This window comes from Cottoperca gobio, chromosome 21 (genome assembly GCF_900634415.1).
Source record: "Cottoperca gobio chromosome 21, fCotGob3.1, whole genome shotgun sequence".
Classification (NCBI taxonomy): Eukaryota; Metazoa; Chordata; class Actinopteri; order Perciformes; family Bovichtidae; genus Cottoperca; species Cottoperca gobio.
Genome location: NC_041375.1, coordinates 18663394 through 18684219, shown reverse-complemented (window position 1 = coordinate 18684219; position 20826 = coordinate 18663394). Strand labels below are relative to the sequence as shown.

General features: G+C 40.2%; 2 protein-coding genes across 4 annotated transcripts; one reads left to right on the top strand and one right to left on the bottom strand.

Moving 5' to 3' along the window:
- The first annotated feature begins 4286 nt into the window (after positions 1–4286).
- On the top strand, positions 4287–8634 carry frzb (frizzled related protein). The gene has a single exon (XM_029459791.1). It carries the CDS (start codon positions 4960–4962, stop codon positions 6697–6699), a length of 1740 nt encoding a protein of 579 aa, XP_029315651.1. The 5' UTR covers positions 4287–4959; the 3' UTR covers positions 6700–8634.
- Positions 8635–9906: 1272 nt separating this feature from the next.
- ccnyl1 (cyclin Y-like 1) lies at positions 9907–20498 on the bottom strand. Of its 3 annotated transcripts, none has more exons than XM_029459568.1 (11): positions 20257–20498; positions 19514–19700; positions 17594–17668; positions 17056–17111; positions 16838–16938; positions 16368–16403; positions 16206–16257; positions 15684–15803; positions 14541–14707; positions 12120–12282; positions 9907–11437 (listed from the first exon to the last, which is right to left on the bottom strand). In XM_029459568.1, the coding sequence occupies exons 1-11, from the start codon at positions 20419–20421 to the stop codon at positions 11321–11323; spliced, it is 1239 nt and encodes a 412-aa protein (XP_029315428.1). In that variant the 5' UTR covers positions 20422–20498; the 3' UTR covers positions 9907–11320. The 3 variants fall into 3 exon arrangements, with proteins under 3 accessions (XP_029315428.1, XP_029315429.1, XP_029315430.1); XM_029459569.1 differs by having other exon boundaries at positions 17056–17099; XM_029459570.1 differs by having other exon boundaries at positions 19514–20498.
- Between the last annotated feature and the right edge of the window lie 328 nt (positions 20499–20826).

The following is a 20826-nucleotide window of genomic DNA, read 5'->3' as shown; positions in this document are numbered from 1 at the left end:
CTTAAAAAAAAGAAAATGTCAGTGTCTTTTTTGTAGCTCTAATATATTTTTATTTTCCTTATATGAAGCACTTTGTGTTTATAAATTAAATTATGCAACAACTTTTGAGTTTATGACCCTTAACCCTTAAGACTGTTAACCTTGTTTATATTTTTTATCACTGTGCATGTTTGGATTTTGGATATCTGCTTATTGATCAATTTATACTTGCACCTTTATAGATATTTCAAATGTCTGCACTATTCTTTTGTAGCTAAACCTGTTAAACCTTCTTAGAACAGTAAAAGGGAGTTAGTGGGACTACAATCACCGATTGTTTTCATGAGGTTTATCAATTAATTTATTCATAATTTAGCCAGAATATTTTTTTTATTTCCATCACAGTTTTAAATTGTTTTTAAATTTCTTTTTTTGTGCGACCAAACCATGTGGAGTGGTGGAACAGTAACAGTATTTGCATTAGAATATAATTAAAGTCAAAAATCATTATGCAGAATATTATGTATTACATTATTGTATTATAATTATTGTTGCAGCTGGTAAAGCTGGAGCTTTATTTGGACTTTATATACTGTTAGTATAAATCTTCTTTTCCCGCAATGCTAAGGCTTTACCTAGTGCTTATCTGTAATAGGAACCAACTCCTAATAATCTCATAACAGTCGTAGATGGAAACAAGAATTAATTTGCATTTTGTTTTGCAAATTATCACAAAATTCTATTAAATTTAAAAAAGAAACAAGGGCAAAAAAAAGACTACCAATTTCTGTCTTCTTCAAGCAGACAGTGTCTGACCATGGATCAAAGAAGCAACCGTGGAAGATATCGTGGTGGCTATCAACCACGTGGCGCCGTCAAACAGAGATCTATTACCCTCCAAATCCAGTTGAATTGGTCTACCGTGAAATCCACTGTAGAGATGGAAGGATCTTCGGCCTGGAGAACTTTAATTGAGCATACCAGCACGAAAGGACAGAGTTCTGTCACAGCGTCCGTAAAGGAAAGGACAGAGCAAGAAAACTTGAAGAGCGTCTTCTAAACATGCGGAGAGAGACTACTGATCTAGAGCAACGGTTTGATGGCATTCGCTCAAACATGTGTAGAACCATCTCTGAGCACGATATAGTAATAGACAATCTGAAGGAAAGTCTCCAATCTCTAACTCCAACGAGGCAACCTCCGAGAGTCAGAACACTGTTCTGAAACTGGAGAAGGAACTGGAGGAAGAGTTCATTATGGAGATGGAAGAGTTAAGAACGAGCTGGAAGACAGAAGTCGACCAGATGGAGCTGGAGAAGCACGAACTGGAGGCCAAGTTCTCAAAGACCACCATGCAGCTGCAGGCAACAGACTGAACTCCTTCAGACCAACAAAGGTTGGAAAGTAAATTGCGACCGTGTGGAGGATAGGCTCAATAAAAACCTGGCTGTACAAGTCCAACTGTGGGGAAACAACAAGAACGAACTGGAGACCAAGTTGACAAACTTGGCCATCCAACACCAGAGTTGGAAGACAGCAGAACAGGTGATGCTGAGAAAGATCAAAGAGATGCAGGACGACCTGGCAGACAAACAAGAGGGCTGGGAGACCAAAGAAAGAGAGGCAGAGGACGAGAAAATACTTCTGGAGGACATCTGCCTCAAGCAGAAGAAGAAGAGGAGAGGTCTCTTTTCTCGCAGAACTGAGGAAAGAGACCATGAGCTAGAAAGAATGAAAAACAAAATGGAAAAGAAGGACATGAAAAATAAATCATCTCCTTCCTCCTACTAACTCCTTCTTCACCTCCTTCCTCCCTCTACCACACCTCCCTCCCCCCTCTACTGCAGGTGTCCTCCTTCTACCTCAACCCCTCCGTCGAACTCACCTCATGTTCCTACCTCACCCCCTCCCTCTACCACACCCTCATCATTCACGTGTGAGGTTTTCACCTGATATTAAGGTTTCCCCACATTTAAAAATCAAATAAACAATCAAAACAAAGTTGAATGTGTCTGCGTCTCTGAATAAATACTAAGTATACGTATAAATACAATGATGTACAAGTATAAAGTACTGCTATCTGTTTAAGATGTAAACTACACTGAAGCTGATCAATTCATGTTTCATTGATTTCAAATAGTATTTTTAAAACAAACGACAGAATGTGTTGTTTGCCAACGACCCAAACAACTTATTATTATTATTATTATTATTATAATTATAATTATAATTATAATTATTATTATTATTATTATTATTATTATTATTATAATAATTATTATTATTATTAATACTTAAGTGTGTTGAATATTAACACCTTACTCTGTATGTTACACATTATTGTTTTATTGTCTTACTTCCTGTCAGCTGATGTCATTCACATACACAGGAAATTATTAATAATAATGTTTATGTTTATTTAACGATGTGAAAGAGTTTAAGATTAAAATCACAGATCAGTGCAGGAAACACTGAAATCAGATTTCATCTAATTGAAGCGTCTTCACACGAGGCTCATGAGGACTTTATTTGACCTGTGATTTATATTTATGTAACGTAATACTTGTTAGTACACACATACAGGTTCAGTTTTAAGTGGTCTGACTGGTGTCTTCATTTTACTCTGTTTGCTTTTTCACTACAAAATGTCTGAACAACGTTTTGTGTTGAAAAATACGTTTTTTGGGTCTTTTTGCTGTTTGAATGGGAAAAAAGTGATTTTATTTTGAAACACAGTTTGTGATCGGACTGTCTCAATATTAGATTTTCACTGCACTATAAATGTGGAGAAAGAAATCCATAGAACATTTTAAAATAAATAAATAATGCTATCAGGCAAATTCATCTTTATCTTGTTTATTGTGTTTTGTTTCTAGCTGTGATGTAAAACGTGGACTGCTCCTTTAAAGTATTTAAAACCTGTCAAGTTTCAGATTGATGTTTGAAATTGCTGTTGTTGTGTTGTTATGTAAAATTGGATGAAAAATTAAGAATTACAACATTTGTTGGAGCGAACAAAGGAAACAGGAAACAGGAAATTAAAAATAGCCTGCAAGTTTGAGAAAAGAAAAGAAATACAATTAATTGCTGTTGATGTTGTCACTAACAAAAGTGTGTGTGTGTGTGTGTGTGTGTGTGTGTGTGTGTGTGTGTGTGTGTGTGTGTGTGTGTGTGTGTGTGTGTGTTCGTTTTTGTGAAATCATCAGTCATCCAATACCTCCAAGTTCTCCTGGTGAACTCCTGCATTCTAATGCAGGAAGTCATAAATACAATTTACTGATGCGTTCAGGTGTTGTTGGTGGGAGATGATCACAACATGGACTGTGTCAACAGTAGTTTTCAGACTTCAGGCTTCACTAAGCTGCATAATAAAGAGGAAACAAAAAGGTTAGGAAGTTCACATTTGAATTATTTCAACTTGTGTGGATTCTACGTGAAGTATGTTTGTAACGGACACATTCAGATTAGGAGTCTTTTGGATGATACGCAGAAGTTTAACTTATTTTCAGTGTTTAAAGTAGTCAGATCCAACAACATAAGTAAAAGTAATAAATCACTGCAGTGGAATTACAATACAATTGTATCATGTATTAGTTTTACTATTTATAATCTAATTTATTCTTTAAATTGCTTAGATTTTGTTATTATATTAAACTTAAAAAAAAGGCTCTAATATATTTTTATTTTCCTTATATGAAGCACTTTGTGCAGAAACCTTCTTATTGTTGGTGATTATGGTTTAATAAATCATAATTCAGGATTAAACACAGAGTGAAAAAATATGTGGTCAGACTTCTGTAATGTCTCATCTTTCATCTCAGAACTATTGATTTGCTTTAGAGCGTCTCGTTATAATTTAAATTATGCAACAACTTTTGAGTTTATGACCCTTAACCCTTAAGACTGTTAACCTTGTTTATATTTTTTATCACTGTGCATGTTTGGATTTTGGATATCTGCTTATTGATCAATTTATACTTGCACCTTTATAGATATTTCAAATATCTGCACTACTCTTTTGCACTACTATATAACACTTTTGGATGAATAAAGTTTGATTATATCTTTTCCATAAGATGGGGTTTAAAGAATTACGATTGTTAGTTACATATGTTCCTTTTCTCGCTTCGCTGGAAATCTCTTCTGTGTGCTCATGGTTGCATTATGACATTTCCGACAGACCTTGAATGCAGCAGTCCCCGTGTGTGATGAGGAGGTGCTGCAGCTTCAGACTGACTTTATTCCGTCCTGGGGCTCAGTGAAGGCTGCAGCCGCACGCTGCTGCGCTTGATGACACGGGACAAGTTTTTTACCCTGAAAGACGCGTCGGATTATTCTTGTGTGGTATTTTGTTTTCCAATAGCAGAGATGCCACTTGTGAAACTTTGAAAAGAAAAACAAACTAACATGTGCCTGAACGCTGTTTTCATGTTACTGAGGGAATAAACGTCAGATGGATTTTACACGCCGGGTTCTGGACGAAGAGACTGGAGATTTTTATGCTCACTTTAAACATTAATTTGTTTCCTCACATTTCCCTGGACAGCTTTTACTTTCTTTTTTTTTCACCGACCGCCAGTCTCATAATGCGACTTTTTCTGGCGTCTGCAACCTGTCGAGAGCAAACGAGGCTGGTAAAAATGTTACAAGGTCGTTAAATTTATTGGAACATGACCACCGGAGATGAACTTTCTCCGTAATGATTGCAGGAGCTCTGGTGAATGATTGACAGCAGCTCGGCGTGGCTCTCTGTGGAACTTTATGGACAAACTGGATTTGCCAACTTGTTTGGTTTGAATCATTAAGAGGCTGAAAGGAGCAGAATGAAACTCTGGTCCTGATTCATTCAGCAGGAAAATAAAGTTTTCATCCAGGTTTCTGAGATGAACTGAAGCTGCTTTTTCCTTGTGGTGGAAAGCTTCCAATTATATGTTTCTTGTTTTAGTGACTCTATATTAATATCTCTTCACACATTTCTATATGGCATCTACGGTGAGGCACGCGCCGTGCAACCCGTTGTTCGTGCTGCTGCTGCTGCTGCTCCGGTGTCCTAGTCTCACGTTAGCAGCCTCCAAGGATCTGGTGTGTGAGCCTATAACTGTGCCCATGTGCAGGGGCATCGGCTACAACCTGACTTACATGCCCAATCAGTTCAACCATGACACCCAGGAGGAGGTGGGGTTGGAGGTGCACCAGTTCTGGCCCCTGGTCCGGATCCGCTGCTCTCCAGATCTGCTCTTCTTCCTGTGCAGCATGTACACCCCGATCTGCCTGCCAGACTACCGCAAGCCGCTGCCACCCTGCCGGTCCGTGTGTGAACGGGCCAAACGAGGCTGCTCTCCTCTGATGAGCCAGTACGGCTTCGAGTGGCCCGAGAGGATGAGCTGTGAACAGCTGCCCCAGCTGGGCGACGAGACCCTGTGCATGGACCAGAACAGCAGCGAGACCACTACCCTGGCTCCACCGTTTCCAAAGCCAACCCCTAAAGGCCGGACCAGACCACCCAGCCCCCCGCAGTGTGACAGGGAGTGCCGCTGTCGAGACCCCCTGGTCCCCATCAAAAGGGAGTCCCACACTCTGTACGGCCAGGTCCAGACCGGCCCCCTACCAAACTGTGCCCAGCCCTGCCATCAACCCTACTTCTCAGCCGACGAACGCGCCTTCACCACCTTCTGGGTGGGACTCTGGTCGGTGCTGTGCTTCATCTCCACCTTGACCACTGTCGCCACCTTCCTCATTGACATGGAGCGCTTCAAGTACCCAGAGAGGCCCATCATCTTCCTGGCTGCTTGCTACCTCTTCGTGTCTTTGGGTTACATCATCCGCCTGGTGGCAGGTCATGAGCGGGTGGCTTGTGGCGCCAGCAGCAGTGTTGGTGGCGATCAGCTGCACATCCTCTACGACACCACTGGCCCCGCTCTCTGCACCCTGGTCTTCTTGTTGGTGTATTTCTTTGGCATGGCCAGCTCCATCTGGTGGGTGGTGCTGTCCTTCACCTGGTTTCTGGCTGCAGGGATGAAGTGGGGCAGCGAGGCCATCGCAGGATACTCTCAGTATTTCCACCTCGCCGCCTGGCTCATCCCTAGCGTCAAGACCATCGTCGTCCTGGCTCTCAGCTCTGTGGACGGGGACCCTGTGGCTGGAATCTGCTACGTGGGGAACCAGAGTCTGGAGAATTTGAGGGGATTCGTACTCGCACCTCTCGTGGTTTACCTCTTCACCGGCTCACTTTTCTTACTTGCCGGCTTTGTTTCTCTCTTCCGCATCAGGAGCATCATCAAGCAAGGTGGCACCAAGACCGACAAACTGGAGCGGCTGATGATCCGCATCGGGCTCTTCACAGTGCTGTACACCGTCCCCGCCACCATCGTGGTGGCCTGCCTGGTCTATGAGCAGCACTACCGGCCCGGCTGGGAGCGAGCTTTGGCCTGCTCCTGCCCGTCTGAGCGCCAGCGCTCGGGCGTGGGCCCAGACTACGCCATCTTCATGGTTAAGTACTTGATGTGCTTAGTGGTGGGCATCACCTCAGGAGTCTGGATTTGGTCAGGAAAAACCCTAGAGTCTTGGAGGAGGTTTGGGGCTCGATGCTGCCCCTGCTGGCTGCAGAAAGCCACTGCTCCACCCTCCATATACAGTGAGGCCAGTACTGCTTTAACTGGACATACTGGAACTGGACTGACGTCAGGGATCTACCATAAAGCTGCTCCATTGCATATATGAGCTGACTGGCACAGTTAAGAAGACTGACGTTCATGCAGTCACCTCTAAGGACACTCAGAAATATAAACTAAAGTATCCAAACACCCAGAATTTAAGTGCCGACAAACATCTGCTGGACTTGTGCATCATTGTGCTCTGAATTTCACAGAAACTAGACAATTGTGACAATATTAAAAACAATGGAGCAAACGATTCAAAGCGTTCAATGGGAACAATTTAAAATCTGGGAAAAAGCAATTTTAACAAAAGAGAGTCTGACTTTTGTGAAAAGTGACTCCAACAATGGAAACTGCTTTTCTAAGTGACATTTACTGAGAAAACAATCTTAAAACCCCACAGAGTAACATGGATCCATGACGGAATCACGGATGCTTCTTCCCATCTGCTTATCCTGAGCACTGAGACAGAAAAAACATATTTATTTATGTATATATTGTACAAACGTGCTGTAAAAAATGTTGGTGTAAAGTGTGATATGTTTAGTTTGTAACCAACCATTGCCACTGCCACGAGCTAAGTGTAAGACACCAGAGAAACTAATCTTGTCTGATTTGAATTATGTATAAACCTGTACATAAATGTGCTGTTTCATGTCAATGTTTGAGTGTGATATCTGGTGTGTTTTGTATGATTACAAACTGAAACAGTGCTGAAAAACTGTCCTTGTTTAGGTTTGCTCAGACTTGTAAGTCATTTTTAGGAATTCAGTCTTTCTCTAAAGTCTGTTTCTGAATTAGTTGCATTCATGTTGTGTGAACTATATGGAGGTGATCAAGTTAAAGCTGCAGGATGAAACTGACCTTGGCTTTTACCCCCATCTGCTGGTTGACAGCAGAGTTGCTCACTTTATGATCTCCGCATGAGGGACTCCCCTTAATAGATCAACATTAGACCACAGACCGTCAGTCGAATAAGAATCTGTACCAAAACTGTGTAAAAAAATAAATAAGGTGGTGGTTACAGTGAAATCTACTATTGGAATAGTTATTTAATCTCAACTCTTTATGATGACTGCTTATTCAATTCTGCTGTGGACTCCCAGTTACCGACTAAAAGAGACTTTTCATGCCATGGACTCCTAACAGACAGATGCTGTGTTCATAGACTGAGATTTGTTTAATAATTATTCTATTCATCGATTGGAAGATTGACTGAAAAGTAACAAGCAACAATGTTTATAATCGACTATTATTAAACTGATTAAAAGCAGAAATGCCAAAATAGCTGAAGGTGACAGACATTTCTACAAGCAAGACAAAAACCAGCAGATTAATTGATAATGAAACATAGGAGGGGGAGCCGAATCTGAATGGCTTGTTGAATCCCATACTACTAACTATTACAGACATCTATACAGTTGTATGTAACAATATTCTGCAGAAGTGAAGAAAAAAAATCAAAATCTGGCACACCTACTGATAGAAATAGATGTTGCCAAGAAAGAGGGGCACTTACAAGGGGTATCTTACCTTGACACAGCAAGGGGAGTGCAGCCCATTGTCGAGAAACTGCACGTGGTGTCAAAATGCAACCCGAAACTGAGACAGCAAAACTTCAAAAATAAAAGTTGTCTCAGAGTTCAGTGCAAAATGTCACCAGAAGACGGAATGTGAACTAAATATCCGAGATTGTTTTCTGCTGTGATGGTCTGTACTATTTTCAATTTCAATGCTGTTGGCCAATTGTGTTGTTTAGACTACTGCACGCTAGATGATATCTCTTAATTTATTAGTCTGATTTGTGTAAGTGAATGTGATTGTATGAGTGATGATGAATGGCAGTAAATGTTGGTAAAAACTGACATTTAGTATTTTTTTTTTGTTTAAGCTTAAATCTGCTTTCCTATTGATAGAGTTCCTCAAAGGATATAAAAAAATATTGTAGATTTTGATTAATATTGTGAATTAAAACAGAGTTGATCTCGAGTTTGGTGCACATCTCATGTACGTCTGTGTTTTTGTACATACAGTATGTCGTGTGGATTTTTTACTGAGGTTTCTAGACTCCAATCGGACACAATGTCTACATTTGAATTTATGCTCAAATTAAAACTAGAAGAAAATATTTGTTAAAAAAACTTTGAATATGGAGACAAATTTAGCTTTTGTTATAATCTCCACACAGTGAAAGTTTAACCGTTTAGTGGCCTAAACGAGACTATTTAAATGTGTGGACATCACTTGCATTATCTCATCAGGGCAGGAGGAGGAAGTGAAAAACAGCTTTTTAAAGTCAACAATGTTTTACTCATTTGATACATTTTTCTTCGAATGTGTTGCTGCTTGAGGTCTCATCGTTGTGGTCGCTTACCGACGTATAAACAGTACTGCACAATCTGACAGAGAACAAATAAATATTGTCTCACAGAGTATATATGGCATAATATTGCCCAAACATATTTCATGCTGCATTCATGGTTTGTTGAGTGCGGCACCTCTAGAACTTCAAATAGTTCCTGAATGACATATTTGAGTGAGGGCAACTCTTTATCTTATTATATTCTTTCATTTGTTGTTTAATAGCAGCTACACCAAGACTTACTCGGCAAATTTTGATCACAATCATTTTAACAAAACCTATAAAAAGAAGTTGTATATGCAGTTATTCAATATGGGAAAAATCTCAACTGCAGGAGGAAGCATCCTCTTCTACTGACAAATGTTACAACGGCTTAACTAAAAAAATACAATTAGAAAGAGAGGAATATACAGAAAATATCTAAATCCATATTATTGTAATGACATTAAATTGAAAACTAAGAGAGTACTAAATATATTTAACGGCACCGGCACCATACGGTTTATATGCTGCATATGTGAGCGGGTGTTCAGATCAAAACATTGTTAAAAATGACCAATAGTTTGTGGGACTCTCGAGTTACTTCACATTCTGATTGCTGACAAGTTTGTATCTTAAAAGTGGCATTTTGAAATAATAATATTACAACTCATCCGGGAACTCTTTCAGCTGAGGTGGTAAATCTCGCGGATCCTGACGCATCTCGTCTCATAATCAGTTCAGTTAGAAGATGATGGCTTTTACAACATTAACTTACCTTTGTGAAATGTTACATAAAGCCATTATTAATGTTATATTTCAAAAGACTATTTATGGTGGAGGTGGTGCTTGACTGGTTAAATGTGCTTTGTGCTACAACAGCACCACACACTGATCACAGATCTGACACACAAACACAACAACACAACATTTCTTTGTTACATGATTAGTGTTTATTTAAAATACTCCATCTGCAAATGTTTATTTTTCAATTAAAAACAAGACAAGTTTCACAGCTAAATAGCCTACATAGTAAGCAAAAAGGAGGAGAGTATTCATCAGTCTCTTCCCCCCCTCCTCAATATCTATGTGGTTTGTTTGAAAGCTCTGGTCGGGGGCCTGGGACAAGCACAGGGTTGGTTATCTGTTGAGGGCTCTGTGAGGCGGGGTCAGGATGTCGGGATTTGAGGGGCACAATATTGAGGGTGGACAATGTGAACCAAACCTTGATTTTGTCAATATGTCGACCTAACTGCGCCGTCGAGACACGCCGTAGCGATACTGATTGAGAATCTGTAAAATCGCTCCTTTATGAACGCCTGAAGTGAAACTGACCCCAGATTGGCACTGACAGCTGACTGAAGGCCGGCTTACTTCAGCCAAATCCTGTGGAATATATATAGTTCACTACTTTGACATGCTGTGCGCTCCATCCAAATTCATACGTGTAGATCATTTACAGATATAGAATCACCACTGGATTAACAGCAAACACATCTTTTTGTTACACCCTCAAAAAGGAACAGCTTTGTATTTGATCTGATGCACATTTTAAAAGATATGTCTCATGATATTATACACTTTCATATTGTCAACAAATCCCACGGAAAGACAAAAACCAACAATGAACGGCTCCTACTAACAAGTATGGAGAGCCTGATGTCTTATTCCTCGAGGTCAGAGCTCCGTTGTTGCACCGATGGCAATTTTCTTGGCCGATTCTGATTTCTGATTATTTTAAATTCTGATCTGCTGATCTGCTGATTTCGATTTTCTTTCTTTCTAAGCACTATAATTGACAGCACACAAACAGTTTCGTGGAACATTGAAATTAAATGATCTGTTCATAATAAAACATTGATTTCCCTTCTTGTTGTCAAAACCTTGTTTTTAAGGTTGTTCCTCTCAGTACAGAGAGACAGACGAACAAATAGTTGGGTTGTGTCTTCTCATGGGATTAGGTGACGACGACTAAAATATAGAAGAACACCAGGCTGTATGGAATATTTCAAATATTTTTGGAAACATTTTTTTCATGACTACCCCTCAGAGGTAACTGCGGCAGAGCAGTCCTACTTAACACTTGAAATAAAGAACAAGTAAGAAATAAATAAGGGATTTGTAAACACAACAGTTGTGTGGTGAAGTTTTAGGTTAACACCTCAAGTGTAATTTTGCAATCACGCAGCTTCAAAGCCGTAACGCAATTTACTGTTTTGGGAGGTCGTGCAGTAACATTTCAAGCCTGAATCCTGCATGTGTTGAACGTGTGAGGTGGTAACGTCTGTCCGGGTCTGGCTGTGGGTTAGCTGGGCTTTGGAAATCAGAGGGCAAGCAGTCTGGCCTATGACAGCACAGCGTTGGAGTGTCGTATACCTATCAGGTTGTCTGCACTGATTGATCGTCTCATCGCTGCTCGACTCAGGTCCTTGTACTTGTCCTCACATAGTCTTGAAATGGCCTGGACGGACAAACACACAAACACATTTAATGACAAGTTATCATAGAAAAAAGTAAATAGATTATTGTGTTTTAACCAGGTGTTTGATTTCAAGAACAAAAAAAGATAAATCAGTTGTTTCTCTGTTTCTTTACGGTTTAGTACATAATTCACAGTGTTTGTAGTAATCACTAAAGCCTTAAAGCTACGGGTGCAACGGTACTGAAACCGCGACACTAATGTCCACAGTCCCGTCTTCTGTGTGTCCCCCAACCAGCTGCCCCCGCAAACTGCTGCCTGTTGAGCTTTGAGATGCATCCGTCACAAGGCGGAGCTTTTAGGGTGCGCACCTGACGCAAAGCAAATTTTTCAAGCAGCGTGATTACTTATAAAGTCAATGCAAAGACGCGAATAGACTTCACGCCAGTTGAATTTTCTTTATCTTAGTTCACCTGGTTGGCTGCTAATAAACCCAAGATTGACAATCTTGTTTACTAATGGAGAAAGTGCATTTTCAGCAATGTGTAGACTGAACGTCTTTATTTAGTTAATATATGTGAAGTTAATTAAAAAAAGTTTCTCTACCTAGTTTAATAAAACCCCTCCTGCTCGCGGCAGAGAAGTAAATATGACAGGTACATTCATAGTGAGCCTAACTTGAAGACCAGAAGTTACTGGTCGACGTCTGATGAGGGCCGCTCACCTCTAGTTTCTTGGCGCGTTGGTTGTCGAGAGGCTCCAGAGGGAAGTTGAGGTTGTTGTCATCAGCCAGCTGCCGCAGATCAAAGTAGTACTTGGCATAGACACTGGCCGGCACGTTGATATTAAACTGGAGAAGTTCCAGGAAGTGGCGCTCCATCTCATTCCTGGAAGGGGGGAAAGAAACCTGAGGGTTATTACAGACTTCTGAGCAGTCTCAACTCTACTCTCAAACTGTATCTCTCTTCCACAGGAAACTACACGGAGTGCAACAGTGCGATAGAGGAACCGAGGATTAAAGTCCTGGATGCCCAGTAAAGAAATATAAGAGACACAAAGTCACCTTCTCAGGTGCTGTATTGTAAAAGCAACCTCCAAAATCTAAATCTCAGCAAACAATTTCTAACCTCATCAACATACAGCCAAGTGCTGACGTTTATCATAAAAATAATACAATAAAAACATATACAAATTATGCAAATTCATAAATGTCTCTTTCAGAAAAAGTGACACAATAAATAAATAATAAAACCACAGTCACAAATGATCATCACAAAAGTAGTAACAAGTCAAATCCCCTGAGATTGGATTTAATAAATGATCCTGTTCAGACCTCACAACTTTCATAAAAAAGGGAACTGAGGATCTTTGTATCAATTTTGATTAGCCACTCGGGATACTTAAGGTTAATTGTCGACAGCCATTTCATAGAAGAAAATATATTTCTCAAAATCTGTGGTTTTACTCTCGTTCATCTGATTTTACTAAAGACATTTTTTACCCTGTAAAAGTCAGCGGCAGGAACTTGAATATCAATTCAGTCAACTTTGCACTGACATTAAAAATTCAAGATAGTAAGTGCTTACGGATATGGAATCAAAGCTCTTCCACAGAAATCACACACACACACACACACACACACAGGCAATCAGGCATTTCCAAGCACCCACTTTGGAGTATCACAGCTCATCTTCTTCCAGACTACAACCTCCATCCTCCTCATCATCATCATCATCATCACCATCATCACAGCCATGAGAAAAGCTAAGGGAGGTGGTCGCCAAGGAGACAGCATCTAGGATGCTTTGTTGGTCAGCAAAGGTGGTGAGAGCGAGCATGAGTGTGTGTGTGATGTCTGGTCTCCCAGGGCAACTAATGGAGTGGGCGAGAGCCAGGGCCATTATGTAGAAGCAGTGAGAGCACTTGAGACCCTCCCCTGCATTTCTCTCAGTCTCTCTGTTTCTCTCTCTACCCTTCTTCCCATCCCTCCATCAAGACCCGACCAGGCTCACAAAGACACTTCAATGGCAGCAATGAAAATAGAGCAGACAGAGTGTGGGTCAGACATATACGAGAGGAAAGAGAGTCAGAGAGGGATGGGGGCTCACAAACATGCAGGCAGTGCACGCACCTTTCCAAATCACAAAAAACAAGAAGGCACTTTCAACCTCTTTTATACACACACAAAAAACACACAGAGAGGAAAAGCAATTGTAGGTAATAAAGCCTGGATGCTCCAAGTGCAGCCCCCGGCCTCTTCACCGGCTTCTAGCCTGAGCTACAGCAGAGATGTTACAACCTCCATCCATCCCAGCACATCTCCTCTTCTGTCTGCTTTAAGTGCATCTCTTTATTAGGCAGGCAAGCATGTAGTGCCAGCACCATGTTATATTAGTTAGGAAACTCCTTCTTTTTAAAAATCTGGAGCTCAGAAACCCAAACATCAACCAAATCTATAGATGAAATGTCACAGCCACAGCAATTTAAGATATATTTATATCTCTATGCATTAGTTAAATTACCTTACCACTATTAACAAACGATCTTGACTATTAGAGCTACACCATTAATCAACTGTGCAGGGCCCGGGTCGTGGTGGCACACCCTCCAGCCCTTCCTGTGGCATGCCAAGGCATTCCTATGCCAGGTAGGAACATGCAATCACTCCAGTGTGCTCTGGATCTTTCCCTGGAGTTTCCTCCCACCTGGACATATCTACAATATGTCCATGGGGAGTGGCCAGGAGACCTTATGAGCAGACACAAAACCATCTCAACTGGTACCCTTTCAACATGAAGGAGCAGTGGTTCTACTCAAGAGTTCTTTTCAAATTGGAGGGTGAGCAAAGACACCCTGCCTTTAAAAACTAATTAAAAAGGGTTCTTGTAAATGTGATTTCTTGCTCTCATCAGACCCAGAGATACTTGAACTGCTTCAGTTGGAGAAGAGAGGAATTTCCAGCTCTTTCAAGATTAGAACCATGGCCTCAGAGGAGTTGCTATTAGGGCCAATCAAATAAAAAAAACTGCACAAAAATGTTAATAGCTATTTTCTAACCATCCCTACCCTCACAGAAATTGATTGAGATTTGAGTGATTCAAAAGGATCTGTTTCCATTTCATTGTTTGTATAAAGAAACGCTCACATGTCCTCCACTGTGATGTCTTTAAGGATCTGGCAGTAGTCGACGTTCCACACAGCCTGGTCATCCCAGACTTTAGAAGCCAACAGGATGGCTCCCAGGACGATGTGCTTCCAGTTGGCAGGGCAGATATCGAGCTCAGCGTAGGTCAGCAGGCGTTCCGCGTACACCTTGACGAAGAAGGTCAACATTTTAAGTTAGAGGTTTTAGCTGAAAATAACAGTCCACATATTATATACCAGCAAATTACTTAAAATTGGGTTTAATGCAGAGCTGCCCAAAGTTTCTGGCACACAGACAAAAGGCATTTCAAAATCAAGGGAAATTAGGATCCTAGTACCATTTTGCATCTTAACAATACAATACAATACAATACAATACAATACGAGTTTGCTTTAGGCCCTCTAAGGGAAAACGTCTGGGCCCCCCTGGTTTAGTGGATCCTATTTTACATTGTGAACAACATATCCGTTTTGAAATTGGTAGGAGGAGCGCTAGTAACATTAGCCGTTATAAATAGACTAACAGTCTCTTAGTTCACACTACAAAAGATAGAGAACAAAGAAATAGAATTTTTTATTTAAATAAATAAATAATTATTTATTTTCATTCTGTTTATGTATTTTCATTTATTCAAGTGTCAATATGCGTTAAATTGCCTTTTCTGTATTATTTTTACATCAGTTTGCATTTGGGCGACCAATAATGCACTTTATTCAATTTAAGGCTTTGGTTGCCCCGTGATGCCAGTGCTTGAATATATAAATTACTCTTTGATCACCACATCCTAAAACAAATCTGCTCAGTCTTTAACATAATATGATGATTTTAATCATCTCTGATGCAGAGACTGTTGTGTTAGCATAATAGACACTCGCCTGTCAAGTATAATTTGGGACAAATCAGTTTGTAGGCGTTTACTGCCCTCTGGTGACCAGTTAGTTGTATTACCACATTATTTACCTACAGTACATGAACAAAAAACTTTGCTTCTGTGTTCTACAAGTCTAAACCTACAATTTACCAATTGTAGTTTCAATAATGTCCGGTTAGATTTCAGAGCAACTATAAAAATATTTAACAGATTACAGATAAAGGGCATCTTTACAAAGGATGCACCACAATATCATAAAGACACAGACTTACTAGAGTGACAATGGCACATTCTGCAGTGAGCTGTGCAGCGCTGAAGAGCGTTCTGACAAAGCGGTAGATCACTTTGTGTTCAGGGTTGACATGGGAGTAGTCATCTGGCAATGGCTCTTTCTGTATGGGACAAACACCACAAAAAACAGGTCAATGGCAGGTCTGATGCAATAGCTTCATTTTTGCATGTATAAAAAGGTGATAGGCGAGAAAGAGAGTGTTTGTTTATAGTGTTAAAATCCATTACGAATGTTTTAAAAAGGGGGAATCTGGAATCCAAGGGGTAAGCTATTGTATTAGAGCCCATCTCTTATCTTGGCAGATGTGATATGGTCATGGTTCCAGTTTTTGACATGCAAGTAAAATTAAATATTAGACAAATGACAGGATTAAACAAATCTACTGGCTTGAAGTAAGGGGTTTTGTTCATACGTCTTGCTAATGGGAGCCAGGCGATGAGAATATCTGACTCAGAAAAGTCACTGTTACCGAGTTTGAGGAAATCTTTTCAAAAGTACTCACTGATAAGGGGTGCAACTTCTCATCAAAGATGTCCAGCGACCTGCTCGAGTCCCTAAGGAACACATAATACATCCGTCAATACTCGTCACACACATACCAGTTTAAGCAACATACTGTGCCACAAATGAGATGATTAAGACCAAAATAGAAATGTACACCTACCTGTTTTTGATATGGTAGTATATTGCTAATGTGACACTGAAAAAACAGAAAAGAATTAGTGAAAAGACAATTAGTGTTGATAATGTTTTGCCTTTAAAAGCTTAAATAAAATAAAATCTCAATGGAAGAATAGTATGCTGTGTGTGTGTGTGTGTGTGTGTGTGTGTGTGTGTGTGTGTGTGTGTCAGACCTTATAATGTGACAAAATATTTGCACACATTCAGAGGGAGGCTTCATTTAAACCCACTGAGATAATCCTGATGAAATGTGTTTTCCCAAATTCACTGAAATAATGGCATTACAGAGGACTGTCCTAAATGAGGCGTAAGAGCATCTGTTTTAGTCACGCATACGTTAAGTATTACTCTAGGATTACCATGCTGTGATGCAACAGGATTTTCTCCTGTGAAATGAGCGACTTTTGGACCGCCTGGTGTGTTTGTGTTTCCCTCTGTGTGAAATTCTCTCACCATTTGATTGTGCTTTTGAGGTTTGGCTGGCTGACGGTGTTGTCATCTATGAAGATTGTTGAACAGGAGCTGTATTTCTTTGACAGTGGACCAGGAGATACCTTGAGACATTGAAATCACATAGTCACATCGTTGCCCAATATTGTCTCTAAGACAATATTGCTTTGCACGTATAAGAAATTCAGCAATCACATTTATGATTAAGTTTTGACACTCACATGACTGATATGATTTATGTGGTTGCTTTTCCTCTTGTCTCGTACTGTAAAGGAAGCTAAATGTTCAACAAAGTCAAACTACAAGGAGGGATCCGTGTTCAGCGTTGAAATACATCTTGTTAAGAATCAAATGTAGTATTACACTTTAAATGTTTTTGGTTATTGTTTTATTGCAGCTAATTAAAGACATCTACAGCAGTTTGAGTTCAGTTATTGACTTCATTGTTAGAGATGCCTGTGGCTCCAGTGGGTGTGTGATGCACTTCTAACTTAATCAAGCTCTACAATGAAGTAAGTAATGGGAACCTTCCACCATTTCCAGGATTGCAACAACTATAAACACAAGGAAGATGACTTAAATTAAAGAATTGCATGAATATTAAAATATGCATTACAGAATTAACTACTCAACACCTGAAAACATATTTGTCTTAATATTCACCAATAAATCATGTTTCAGATGTGTGTGCTTCAAGGGAGCTTCTGCAAGACAGTTTATGTGAATCATTGCTGCGTGTGCCATGTTAGGATTGCTCACCGTCTGTCTGGGACTTGCAAAGGAAGATGGTGCTTGCTCGAGCGTGGTCAGAAGGGTTAGACTCCAAGGCCAGTTCTGAGAAAACAAAAAGTGTTCAAAAGTGCTTTTTAATAAACTTCTGTCCACAAAGGCATCTTGTGTGCTGCTTAGCTCTAACTTAAGGATTGTGATAAAGCCAAAAAAGAGAACAGGAAGCCATTAGCTGACACACGACCAAAAACAGTGTAATACTTTAAATTGTCATTATCCACCATGAAGAAATAATGCAACCCAAGTCTTTGGATTAATCGCACAAGAATACATTTCAGAGATAACCAGGACGTGATGGTGGCTGCAGTACAGATCTGGCAGAGCTTCACCGGGAAGATATCTTTAGGTTGGAGAGCGCAAAAGACTTGACACCAAACCAGATGTAAGATAAATAATTGTGAACATGTGGACTGTATAAATGGTAGAATTCATACAGTTCACTTTCTGCTGAAAGTCAGAACTTTACCCTTATGATGAGTTTCATTTAAAAAACTATTTGCTTGAGTAACAGTGTTTGCTTGTTTTACTGAACATTTTCAAGTTACTCAGTTCTACCATAAAAAAGACAATAAACTTCTACCAGAGGCATGTATGAGTTTCATTATGATTATTCCATCACCCAGTTGGCAACTGTCTGTTAAAAGTGGGAATAGACTGACCAGTCTTTTTTTTCAAAATATAAATTTAACTGATCACGTATCGTATGGGTTTTAATGTAGAACTACTTTTAAAAATACTTCACAGATAGAACTAGAAATTCCACGATTGCAAACACAAAGACGCCACTGGTATATACGTGAGCATGACTTTGAGAATTGTGTTCTTTATCTAAATCCGTGCAGACAGCACATTACATAAAAGATTTAGGATTAGGAGATTGCAACATTTGTGAAGTGATGACAGCAAGAAGAGACATGAGGAATGTAGGAAGGGCTGTTGATCAGATTCTGACCCTGACAACAGCTGCTCTCACATACTAAAGTCCACAACAGCATGAATGGAATGAAACGGCGCATGTCTGTGAGTGAGGGAAGAGTGGCGACACTCGGGACTTGTAGTACAAAACTGAGTTTGGACCTACATTACAGGGAAATACCTGGGATGCTTTCCTGACCAGAGCTTCTGATTAGTTTGAGGAAAAAAAAACTGTGACTGTCTGAAGATATGACCCATTTGCTAACCTTTCTCTGCATCAGTAGAAATAGAGATGCTAAGTTAATGTCACTCAGTAGCACATTACACGATGCAGTTTGTGCACAGATACAAAACAAAAATAAACATGTTTGTTCTGGTTAAGGCGTGATCTTTTTCTATTTCAACTTTATATCCCCCCCCCTCCCCACTCAATAATAGGCAGTGGAAATAAAGCTGGCGCTTGTTTTTCTGGTAAATGTTTGAGTAGTTAATGCACTGCCCATAACATTATGGGTTTAATTCCATTATTATTATCGGACTTGATAACATGATGCCAGTGTGATCAACATGATGCCGTTTCCAACTACAGATTGCAAAGAATATCATCATCATCTGCTAGCAGTGGGATGGCAATAAACACATCTAGCAACTTGCCAAGAGCTAAAGAGGGTGTCTGTGTGTATCTCCCTGCAGTTGGGAAAGATAATATATCATCAAGTTGTTACACTTAAGATTGACGTTGTTTGTTGCCCCTTATGCTGACACAAGTAACTGTGTCTGTGTGTGCGTTTACATAAAGTGTATATTTGCCTATTCTGTCATCAAAGTCAGTTTGCTTGGAGTTATGTGAAGAAGCGTTATTACTATAGCAGTTAATAGATTCAGATAAGCCTCCCTATAAATACAGTAAAGGAAAGTCAAGTTCAAAGCTATTTAATCATCACAGGTATGCCAGGCATCAAGTGGGACACCTACCATCAGGCACCTCTCTGTCGCTTATATGCTGCAGGTAGGGCACGGTGTTATCTTCGCTCACTTCGGTGCTGGTCTGGACCTCCTCCAGCCGCTCTGCCGGTTGTCTCGAGGGTAGTTTGGGGCTTGATTCCGGAGAGACGCAGCATGACACCGTATTCCCCATTCCAAGCCGGGCGTAAGCTTCACACTATTGCAGCCAAGTCCAAGTAGTGCAAATATTTGTAGCTAGCTAAAATTAGCTCCCCCCAGCTTCATAAACATTACCAGGCTTTTGTCAGTATTAGGACAACACTATCTTTGCGTGCTAAATCGCCGCTGTCCGCCAACTCCCTGGAATTGCATTCCTGTCCAATTGAGGGTATGTAGTGTAACAGTCAAAGAGGTAGCCTTACAGGATCACCCTAATGTGGAAATTTATGTCGTCTCATGTAATAGTCAACGTGTTCTTGTAATAAAAACAAGCAGTTGTTAGTTAAATGCAGGGAGTCGCCAATTCATTCATTCAACATGCTAGAGTGTCGCTGCTAGGTAACGTTAGCTAGCTAAGTAGCATTATAGCAAGCTAGCTTACTAGTTAGCTTGTCTCCTTAACTTTTTTTTAGTACACCACATTAATTACAAGTTGTGCTATCGTGTAAATACTATTGACTGTACAAGATAAACATGTTACAACTTCAAAACGCCTATTTCTGGCAAATACATTTTACGAGACTTTCCAAACAATCCCGCAGATGTCTTCTTACACTCTGATTGGTGTGTAGCCAAATCCAGCCCGAGGCTTCTGCGGCCTCCGGTGAAAAATGAAAGTAAAAAGAGAAAAATCCAACCAAGACTGTAAAATTGAAAGAAATTCTCAATGAGTTCAGACTGACATAGCCTTGTTCCAGTTCCTCATTGGACTCCCCCATCAGAGCTTACGCCGTGTCAGATTTGAGCTGGCTGTACTACCCGCCGCCACCGCCATCTGTTGCCGGAGCTCACATAAGGCACTAGTTGGCACGGAGGTTGTAGACCCGCCTACTTATAAATTTCATTCACTCCCATTGGCTGAGAAATCAAACCAAGGACCTTTTAAAGCTGCTCATTGGTTGAAGGAGCTGTCTGTTGGAGACGATTTAAACCGATGAACTTTATTTACAACGCTACTATTTTTGTATTGTCACCGATCCACACCCTGTTGGAAACTGAAGTCCGTCCTTTAATTACCTGCCAATAAATATATCCCTTCTCATTCAAAGCAATATGACATATTAGTTTTCCCCATTTTCTGTTACTAAGAGAAAGAGTGTACTTTTATACAAGAAAACATTAAT

Coding starts and splice junctions, on each gene's coding strand:
- frzb (XM_029459791.1), top strand. CDS start 4,960: ATGGCATCTACGGTGAGGCACGCGCCGTGCAACCCGTTGTTCGTGCTG.
- ccnyl1 (XM_029459568.1), bottom strand. CDS start 20,421: ATGGGGGAGTCCAATGAGGAACTGGAACAAGGCTATGTCAGTCTGAAC. Junction 15,804..16,205: donor AGAAGTTGCACCCCTTATCA/GTGAGTACTTTT, acceptor TGTCCCATACAG/AAAGAGCCATTGCCAGATGA. Junction 12,283..14,540: donor GACATCACAGTGGAGGACAT/GTGAGCGTTTCT, acceptor CCCCCCTTCCAG/GAATGAGATGGAGCGCCACT.